Raw genomic sequence first — 10824 nt, 5'->3', positions numbered from 1 at the left:
CACACACACACACACACACACACACACACACACACACACACAGACAAACTCACCATCAGGCCGCTCCACCAAGGAACTCCCAGGGTGACCACCTCTGTGAACTCAGTGAAGAGCAGAGGAATGGAGTAGGACATGACCATCAGTCCTAGCATCACCTGACTAACCTGGGATGTGCGCACACACACACACACACACACACACACACACACACACACACACACACACACACACACACACACACAGATTACTATCAAACAGCTCTCTGACAGAAGTTATGATACAGGAACATGCTGCATCCTCATCCATGTGAAACATGGAGGTGGTAATTCCATTCAATTCCATTTGTACACCAGTAATAACAAAGACAACTGAATTAAGGTGCTTCATATTGCAATGTAAAGACCCCACAGCATTGCAGAGACATCTCTAACAATCAGATGACCGCTGTGAACAAGCACTTAGCGAAGATGTAAAGAAAGGATTCCCTTTTAATAGGATGCAACCGCCACCAGAACTTGACCAATGGGGGGGCAGCCATCGGCCAAGACTGGCTGTGGAGTAATGAACCAAAAGGATTGCAAAGGTAGGCAAGGACAAAATACACACTATGGAGTGGAAAGGACAAAAGCTAATGACATGTAGAAGTGGCATATAAATGCATGGGGAGGGAAAAAGAAATCAAAACACAGACGTTCTGTATCCACACATATACAAACACACAGAGGTCAAAACTCACCCCCAGACATTTGGGTTCTCCTTTCTGGATGGCATTCTTCAGTGCCTGTTGTCTCTCAGCAAGCTTGAGAGTATTCGGGTCTGCCAGCACCCGCACTGTGAGATCCCTGGAGACTGACACTGCCATCACCTGCAATGAGCAGCAAAGCACCCACTGCACTCATCTCTCAAATCAAATCACATGCTCTGCAGAATTGTGCAGGGAACATTGGGGGAGCTGCAGAACTTTCCTACATCACATATGCAGACTTTTAGTAGTCTATGTTCCATTTAATTATATCCCAACAAAGTGTGTAGATAGCAGATATTTTCTCTTTACTACCATCTCCTGGAAAAAAGGCAAAACAATGACTCACCATCATTTTTAAAACTGTGTACATGCTGTTATAAAATGCAAGCACAGAGATGTAGCATAGTTGCATTTAGCATCGGGTTCATGAACACTGCAAGATGCTATAAAAGATCCAGAAATCAAAGCCTTACCTGCAGTTACTATAAGTACTAACATTGTGAAGAACTACCTGTCCTCTGTGACTATTACAGACTTAAGACAGGAACACTGGTTTCGACTTTGAGGCTGCACAATGCATGAAAATGGGCAAGTATTAAGATATTAGAAGCTACAGTCTGTCTGTGTTCCAGTGAGCCGTCACCTTTGGCTCTGTACTAGTGGATCTCAAGACATTTGAATGATATGAAGAAGTTCATTTGTATGTAATTTTGATGATCATTGCTGATAGGAAACGAAAGCAAGAATCGAATGTGTCAATTTATTCAAGCATGTTATGGTTTGGTTGTCAGGTTTGGGGTTTTGTGTTCGTTCTTCTCCTCTCTTGTCCTAAGAGCCTGTCTCTGAGTCTGTCCAAAGGGTTTGCAGCTTTCCTCTGAAACCACATCTAGAATTCTCAATCGGTAAAGAGAAGGACAATGCAGTAACGTACCTGCCTGCCCACTCTCTACCACTGTTTGTATCTGGAATTTGCAAACCAGCCCACTCTTTGGTGACTTGTTCAAAGGGATGAGCCTGAGGCCTGAGGAACTATTTCACAGAATCAACTTTTTTAGGATTTCCTTACCTGGATGATTGAGGATGCGTCAAGACCATTTCACTGAGATTAAGAATTGATCATGAACTCTGTGAACATGCTAAAGACAAGAACTAGCCCTGACCTTGTCTATTCTTCCATTCATTCTGGCACTGTAAGCGTTGGATCCCTGATTAAGGTTTTTAAGATATCGAATGCTTCTGCAGTCTTCCAGGCCAATATGTATTACAGTCTTTTTGTGTTTGTATACCTTGATAATATTCTCATGTTCTCCAAGGAGCAGTATTGTGAGCATGTGAGGTTAGTTTGTATCAGCATGTGTCAAGGCAGAAAAGTGTGTTTTCACACTGTTGCTTTGTATGAACAGCAGATGTAGACAATGCCTTCATGAAACTGAGACAGCTCCTCTCCTATTTTGATCCAACCTGACTCACACAAACAGTTTGTGGAGTTACACACTTGTGACTGTGGGGCAGTGGCAACCCTTTCCCAGTGTGGTGACCCACATGGTAAGTGCCACCCATGTTCTTTCTTCTCCTATCATTTGTCTTCCACTGAGCAGAATTATGACTTAGGTAAACTTAAGCTCCTAGCACTTACTGTCAGGGTCCTGGGACTGGGCGACCCAGGATCCCTGGGCAGTCATGGACCTGTGTATTATTATTATGTATTTTTGGTGTCGTTTCCCCTTCTCTGTGAGTGTACATATGTGTGTTTCTCTGTGCTGTGTTAGTCTGTGTCCCACTCATATGTTTAGGCCAGGTATGGGTGTGTATGTCTGCGGGTGTGCCTGGAGGATGGAGCTCGGCCACCTGCAGGCCTGAGGGGTGTGGCCCTGCGGAGGGACTGGTCACACCCGAAGCCACACACCTGCCGCTGATCAGGGCTCGTCGGGGGAGCTACTTAGGAGAGTCTTGGAGCTCCCACCGACGCGGGATCATTGAGTTATCTTACCAAGTCAGTGTGTGTTAGCTTAGGTCTGTGCTGTGCGTATATGCCCGCCGAGGGTTAGTGTTGACGGCTGCGCCTCTGGTTTCCCTACAGGAGGAGGAGTGGTCTGGAGAGGCAGCACGCACGGGGGTGCGGAAACACAACAGCAGGGAGCACGAGCACAGATATCGGAGGGAAGCATGCACACGGGGTTCGAGGGAGCAACGGGGAGTTATTGTATTTACAGCCTTTTCACTGTAAATAAAGAGCACTGTTTGCATCGCAGAGTCTGCGTTTTGGGTCCTCCTTTCCCCACATCCCCACGGTCTGCCAGCCAGACCGTGACACTTACGTTAGCTGTGCAGACCCCATTTGGAGGGAGGCAAAGAGCCTTTTGTTTGTACAAATGATCAGTTATTTAATATTGAACACATTTTTAAATGAATTTTATAACATTTGTACTGATCACCAAATCTATTGTATTTTTAACAAATTATTACATCTTAGAATTTTTGTTATTTTTAACATTTTTGCATATTATTTTAGTTTGTTGTAGTTCATTTCCACTTGCATCAAAGGATTTAAATAAATAACAAACATGTTCCATGTACCTCAAAGTCACTAAATCTGTTCTCAAACTCCTAGAAATGGAGGAAACAGTTTCATGATCATTAATATGCAAATTGCCATGACTGTTGCTTAACAACCACTGATCAACAACCACTGATCAATAACCATGAGTCCCATTCACAGAGAGTTGATTGGCTGCAATCACAGCATTGTAAGATGGTGACAGGTGTACCCTTAGGCCCCTCCTCAATTCAGAGATGGTCTTTCCCTTTTCACGTAAATGGCCTCCTTGACTCCGCCCTCAAACCAGCGTTCCTCCCTGTCCAGGATGTTACATCCTCATCACTGAAAGAGTGTCCACTGGCCTGTAGGTGTGAATAGACTGCAGAGTCCTGGCCTGACGAGGCGGCTCTTCTGTGCTGTGCCATCCGCTTCGCCAGAGGTTGTTTGGTTTCCCCGATGTATAAATCCTGGCAATCCTCCAGTGTACACTATACTGTGCTGTTTGTGCAGGCAGACCCGATCCTTGGGGTCGAGGCCCCAAATGGGAGCATTGCCATTAAGAAGCACTATCATTCAGCACTGACTGCACGGAGGGAAAGTGCAGGACTGTAAATGTACGGAAAAAATGTTCTTCTGAGCTTCAAATGCATTTATGGTACTTATCATGTCAGCAACTGTCTTACCTTTTGATTGACAGTTCAAATGGATCAGGACCCAATGACGTCAGTTAAAAATGCAAGGTCAAGCATCCACTCAGTGTCCTTGAGATGTCTTTCCCTTTGGTCTGCACGAACTGCATGAACTCCTTGATTTCACCCAAAGGTGACAAAAAATGACATACACCCATCCCCTGCTTAGTCATCAGATCTCTCTGTGTAGTAACAGGTCACCGTGCTCAGCTGAAAGTTCCTCCAATAGGACGCCTGCTGGTGAATGGTGCAGTGGTTAGGCAGACATTTTGGCAAGTCTGTGTTACTATTGCATTGAGCAATGAAGCCTGCATGTCAGCATGTCACGGTAGGAGCCCCGTGAGTAGTCTCCGACTCCAGCTTTTTTAATGGTACCTTGTTCTCCATGAAGAACCTCTTCACTCCATGTAGATGTCAACTCCCTCTGTTGTGTCTTTAGGGGCAGTAGTGTGAAATCATCAAACACCATTTGACAGACATGATCATCCGCGATGTACTGCTGCTGTCCACAGACTCATCGTGCTGGATGTTGAACTACTAACCAGATCCTGGTCAAGTTCTCAGATGTAGCTGACACTCTTCTCACCACTGTACTCGCCCCCAGTTACACATATTTATGTAATTGATATTAGGACCATTCTTCTCAAGTGTTTGAACAGAGTGTTTGCAATTATTATCACTGTGCCCTCCAAAATCTCTTTGCAGCTCTGAATGAAGCTTCAGTTGCTTTTTGTGACTTTTCACCAGCCTTGTAAAAAAAAAAAAGACTTCTGGTTGCCCAAAACTGCCTTTAATTCGTCGACTTTTTTGCTCATGATGGTGGGTAGTTAGCATGGAGGCTTGCATGAAGTGCACTGAAGTGTCTCTCCACTTTGTGCCGCTTTGCCATCGCCACAGTTGCCCCCTGTGTTGGGGAGTAATTGAATACATGTACCAGCGTTACGTATTTAACATATGAAATATGCGTAACTGTATTTCGTTACAGTTACCGTTTAAAAAGGTGGTATTCCGAATAAAGTTACTTTGTTGAAATAAATGGATTACACGACGGTCTTTTCCTGTTTCACATGTTAGGCTATGGCCTCTCTATTTTTGGTAATTCCACGCCGGTGGAAACCTAAGCGAAATGCAGTAAGAGGCTCAATGCCTGTGTCTTATTGTCACGGCCCATGTCACCTCTACTTGCAGCCGCATAATGACGTGAAGAAATATTTTAAAAAAAATTATTATTCAAAAAATTATTTAATATGAAGGCAATATGAGCAGAGTGTTACAGGCATAGCCCTATACCCGTCATGTGCAAAAAAACGGAGAGCGGAAAAGTTCGAGCTGTCATGGAGCAGAAACGGGAGCTGGAAGCATGTAAATATAATAATAACCACTGCAGCCAAGAAGAGAGCCTGACGAGCCCAGCTGTAAGTAAGCTATTAAGACTCGACTGTACACTGTGTTCCTGGTTTCCTTTGAAACAATAAGCTCTGTTGCAGCAGCCTTTCAACGCCTCTCTCTGTCTCTCACTAGCAAACTTGACCCAGACAACAAAGTAAAGCTAGTTTTCAGCTACGAGCCCAACACGAACCCGACGTATCAGCCAGAGGTCCCTTTACTATGGTTCAGAGCCGCGGACCTGTTTTATATATGCGCGGAATAGTTTTCTACACGAGATCACTGAGGTGGCACGGTGGTTAGCGCTGTTGCCGCACAGCAAGAAGGTCCTGAGTTCAATTCCACCATCAGGCCGGCGTCTTTCTGTGTGGAGTTTGTATGTTCTCCCCGTGTCTGCGTGGGTTCCCTCTGGGTACTCTGGCTTCCTCCTACTGTCCAAAGACATGCAGCTTGTGGGGATAGGTTAATTGGATAATCCAAATTGTCACTAGGTGTGAATGGTTGTCTGTCCCTGTGTGTTGGCCCTGCGACAGACTGGCGACCTGTCCAGGATGTACCCCGCCTCTCGCCCTATTACAGCTGGGATAGGCTCCAGCGACCCTGAAAAGGATAAGTGGAAGCGAATGGATGGATGGACGAGATCACTGCTAAAAGTGCAGTCCCACACCGGTTGCCCTGCAAATGAGACATACACACTTTTCTTTAACTGTTAGTTTAAAGATTTTTGTTTTCCATGTTTTTCTGAAAGAGTGAAAGCCACATCCTGCTCCTCATTGGAGCTACGCCCGCTGTCTCATCTCAGCAAAGAGCAAGACGGCAATTTGTCTTGATATTGAACCTCAGACCTCAGACAAGGTCCGAGATCATATATAGATACCGTTCTGTTTTAAATATATTCATATGCTAATGAGACAAATAAGTGGAAATTGTATTTCTATTGTTATACATCAGAAATTTGTGAAGCTTTTATTTTGACATCCGGATAGACAGGAAAGCCTTTATCTTGACATGTGCATAGACAGTGGGTCAGGATTCCAGCATCACCTGACTGTCGGCCCAGGAACTGTGAGAGAGTAGCGGTGGGGAGGTGCGGGAAATTTGAAGGTGGACATTCCATACGGTTTGAGTGAATTGTTTGGTTTTTGGACTTTGGACTACGGATTTGGATCACAGAGTTTGGCAGTTGGCATAAACTGGTGTGTGACTGGCTCGAATGGTGTCTCTGGTAGATGAGGATGATGAAATGGATTTTGGTGAATGGACCCTGGTTGCTGGCGGGGGAAGATCAGGAAGAGGGAGAAGCAGGGGAGAGGAGGCAAGTTTGGTTGGGTTGCAGACCAGTAAACAGAGTTTGGAAGAGAACAGCTCAGATGAAGGGTTCAGGGTCATGAGGAAGAAGATGGTGAGGGAGGAATTTAAGATAACTTTGAAATTCAGGAAGGAGGATCAGGAAGTGCAATTGAGCCCAATAGCGGTGTCTAGAGAATTGGAAAAGAAGTTTGGTGCTAATTATCCACACCTAGTCAAGTGTGGATAAAAGCATACCCGAGGTAGGCTTCCCAGAAGCTCACTGTTCTTTGCCTTGATGGCACCAGCCATTTTAGCCAACCTGCAATGCCATTTTAAGATAAACCTCTTCTCACTAACGCTCTGGTATTCGTCTCCTTTTTTATGTTGCGGCTTTTGAGCAGGGTCGTAACATAAGTGGGGGCTCGTCTGGGATTGTTTAGACATTTTTTTGGGACTGAAATCAGTTTGTTTTACTTTTAAGTGGGTGAGTGAAGGTGTTCACTGTGATTGAGCAACGTCCCTTTAGTAAGTGTGTTTTAGCTGTGTAGCTGTGCTGCCCTTCCATCGCAGCATTTGTTTGTTGTTTTGCTTTGTTGTTGTTTTCATTTGTTGTTTGGTGGTACACCACTGAAGACTAGGTAGGTAAAGTTAGGGTTTTATTGTTTTTAGCGTTTTAGGTTGGGAGTTGCACATAGTAAATCAGCGGCACCAAACTTGGCAGGAGGTTTGAGACCATTAATTCTGGTCTTGTAGCTGAGGCAGGTAGGCTGTTCTTAAGTTGGCATTGCGTGTACATCCTGTGTGTGCATCTGATGTCAGTGTGGATGGATGCTAATGACATCCTCATAAGGTGAGTGTTTTGTGCTGTGGCCTTTATTGTGGCAGAGCATGTGGCTACTTTGGTTAGATCACTTCTGAGCAATCATTGTGTGGCCATAGCTCTTTGTTTGTGGTTGGTCACTAGCATGCTTTCTTTACTGAGCTTTGGAGTTTAAAGTGACTTGTTGTGGTATAGGGCCACTTGTATGTGACCATTTGTGTGGTGGAGACAACAGATCAGTTGGTTGTGATTATTTGTTGCTACTTTTGGTTTTGTGTTGTAGCAGATCAAGTAATTATTTTGGGTGTGACTGTCGTGCTCCTTTGTGTTGGTCACATGTTACTTTTTGTGTGTTCAGTGTGGTAACTTCAAAATCCTCATGCAGGGGTGTCCCTGTTTAAAAATGCCAGCTAAAGAAATGTGAGTATTTAGTTCTATGTTAGAGCTGGTAATAAAGTGCTTAAGTTTATGCTTTGGCTCAAGCTTATGTTTGAGGGATCAAGGTCCAGAGGGGCTTTTTAAAAATTTAGGGGTCCTAGAGGAACCCTTTTGAGGGAGGAGGTGTTACGCAACCAGCTCCTCTGCAGCTCTTAATCTCCTCAATGTGTTCAGCTGGTGCTATTCGTCTCCTTATGTTACGACCCTGCTCTAAAGCCACAACATAGAAAAGGAGACGAATACCACAGTGTTAGTGAGAAGAGGGTTTTATCTTAAAATGGCATTGCAGGTTGGCTAAAATGGCTGGTGCCACCAAGGCAAAGACTAGTGAGCTTCTGGGAAGCCTACCTCAGGTATGCTTTTATCCACACCTGACTAGGTGTGGCCAGTTAGCACCAGCTGAACACATTGAGGAGATTAGAGGCTGCAGAGCGGCATAACAGATGGGTGGTTGGGGGAAGAAAGAAGGAACTTAAATTGGATCAGTTAGACATCTGTCAACAAGTGCCATGGCCTGTAATCCCTTCATGGATACTTTCTGAAGCAGCTGTAGGTTTTGCTTTATTGCACCAGAAGAGTAAGGACAGGACAGGCGGTCTCGACTTGAATTCAGTTCAGGGTTACATTGAACAGTAATGTGGGTATGTGCAAGTATATACGTGTGCTTCAAAGAATCCAGCCAGTCAAGTGGGGGTAGCACTAGTAATTCTGGACTTTATGGTAGAACTTGGGAAGAGGATTAATGATTATCTGTTTACAGGAGAAATGATAGCAATTCTATTAGCGGTTCAGCGGGTGGAAGATTTGAGGCCATTGAAAGCAATTATTTGTTCAGATTCAAGAGCAGCCTTGGTCAGTCTACAGAGCGGTCATTCGGAAAGTAGATCAGATATTTTAATAGAGATTCAGCAAACTCTTTTCAGAATACACATGATGGGTCTGTCAGTGTTTGCATGGGTTCCCAGCTCATTATGGGGTAAGGGGGAATGAAGCAGTGGATGGGTTAGTAAAGGAAGCTACTAATTATAGGATAGTTGATCTGGCGGTGAGTTTTGGTCAGGTGGAAGTTAAGACTGTTATTAAGCGAGAAATGAGGGGTAGATGGGAGAAACAGTGGGAAGAAGAAAGGAGGGGAAGGTGGGAGTAAGGAGAGCCACAAGGAGGTAGGAGGAGGAGGTGGTGGTGGTGTCAAGACTGAGATTTGGACATACAGGATTGAATTCTACACTGTTCTTTATAGGGAAACATAATTCAAGGACATGTAAGTATTGTGGAGAGGAGGAAACTTTGGAGCATGGTATTTTGTAGTGTCGGAAGCATAAGGTAGAGAGGAGACAACTGGTCCAAAGTCTCGGTAACATTAACTTGAAATTAGATCTTATTAAGTTATTGCAAAAGGAGTTGGGGAATAAAAGCTGTCAAGCCCTGTTTCAGTTTTTGACAGAAGGTAATTTGGAAGGATATGAAGTAGGTTGGTTTTGTTTGTTTTTGAGCGCGATTCCTGTCCACACTCCATATCAGTGGTGGCGGTAACGCACCATGCAGTTGTTTGCCAGTTCAGTCAGTTCTTTGTATATTAGACAATTAGTAATGGGGTGTTTGAGACATTATTTTGTACCTTCCTTGAAGTGCAGTAGTTATAGGTCGTAGCTTCTGAGCTAATGATACAAGTGTACACTTGCCCACTACCTGCTTATTGTTCTTTGTATTAATATCAGATTGTATATCTACAGGATGCTTATCTTGTAGTCTCCTATGTTAGTGGCTAAATACACTTACCTGCTGATTATATGACAATCATTAAGAGTTTAGTTTTATGTGTTTCTAGTTTCACTCCAGTTCAATGATGTCAGTTCAACACTATGTTCGAAGTCATTAAAGGAGTAAGTACGCTCACCTCCCTGGCTCTTGAGTTTGGCTGGCTGTTTATCTATGTTCACGCTCAGTTCAACAGTACAGACACATTCAATCAATTTCAAATTTTAATTCAGTTTTGCCATGTTCAAATCTACATGAATAAAAAGGACAGCCACAGTATTAAATACAAAGTTTAGAAGGTGACTAGTGGAACCTACCTCTGTTATACAGCAATCCACAAAAGTAAAGTTACCATTAAAAGTTAAAACAGCGTGCACTCACATTCTACCATGAAGGAAGTGATCAGGTCAGACGCAAAAGGCTACTGTGCCATCCTGCCTAAGGTTGTTTCTTCCGCATCTTAATTTGTTTTAAGCCAAAACAGTTCTGTGCTCTGTTCGATCTATCAGTCATCTCCTATAAAACAAGCCTAACACCAAATACCTCTGTATTTTTAAGAAGCTCTGCAGTTATTAAAAAGCATCAAATTGTGTCATTCCTACCCTTTCTGCTGCTCACTTTAGCCTTCAGCTGAATACTTCTTCTTTTAATGCGCCTGCTGTTTTTCAAACCAGTGTTTGAAGGGACGTTCATAAGAGCAAACAAGCTGGTGGGAGACGGGGAGGGGCAGAGCGAACTTGTTCTCCGTCTCTGGCTCCCATCCAGCAGAGCGCCTCCTTCGCTTCCTGTTCTGTTTTCCTACATTCCAGACAAGCAGCGATACACAGACCTTTGTGGAATAATATTAAGACCCTCAGACTGTTACAGGAGGTAAGGTTGGGCTGCTTTTTATTTGTGTTTTCATCTTTGACAGTTTCACAGTCCACGTTCTGTTGTTTTGGCACTATTCATGTTCATATTAGAAAGAATGTGCACACACACACAGTGAGTGTAGAAAGTGCACTAAATTTTTTATTTTTAGATATTTAAAGAGGGAAAAAAGCATAAAAATGGAAATAGACGCATTCATTTTGTAGTAATTTTTTTTAGTGTTTGATGTGTTTTTATTCATATTTATTATACATGTTGTTGCTGTATAAAGCTCATTTAAAATATATAT

At 43.6% G+C, this 10824-nt stretch overlaps 2 protein-coding genes across 2 annotated transcripts in view; one reads left to right on the top strand and one right to left on the bottom strand.

Moving 5' to 3' along the window:
* The window catches only part of tmem176 (transmembrane protein 176), a 24367-nt gene extending 14037 nt beyond the window's left edge, over positions 1–10330 (bottom strand). The window contains exons 1-3 of the mRNA XM_005753375.1: positions 10268–10330; positions 737–865; positions 54–164 (exon numbers count right to left, since the gene is read on the bottom strand). Of these exons, the coding sequence (XP_005753432.1) occupies positions 54–164; positions 737–862 (237 nt within the window). The 5' untranslated portion in view covers positions 863–865; positions 10268–10330. The remainder of the gene's footprint in view (positions 1–53; positions 165–736; positions 866–10267) is intronic.
* LOC106456545 (uncharacterized) overlaps positions 10307–10824 on the top strand; it is a 12781-nt gene continuing 12263 nt past the window's right edge. Inside the window, exon 1 of the mRNA XM_013916008.1 lies at positions 10307–10535. Coding sequence (XP_013771462.1) covers positions 10315–10535 — 221 coding nt within the window. The 5' untranslated portion in view covers positions 10307–10314. The remainder of the gene's footprint in view (positions 10536–10824) is intronic.

This window comes from Pundamilia nyererei, unplaced genomic scaffold, assembly GCF_000239375.1.
Source record: "Pundamilia nyererei isolate P.nyererei 1_Seehausen unplaced genomic scaffold, PunNye1.0 scaffold00424, whole genome shotgun sequence".
NCBI lineage: Eukaryota > Metazoa > Chordata > Actinopteri > Cichliformes > Cichlidae > Pundamilia > Pundamilia nyererei.
Note: the sequence above shows the minus strand (reverse complement) of the source record. Positions and strands in the feature narration are given on the sequence as shown.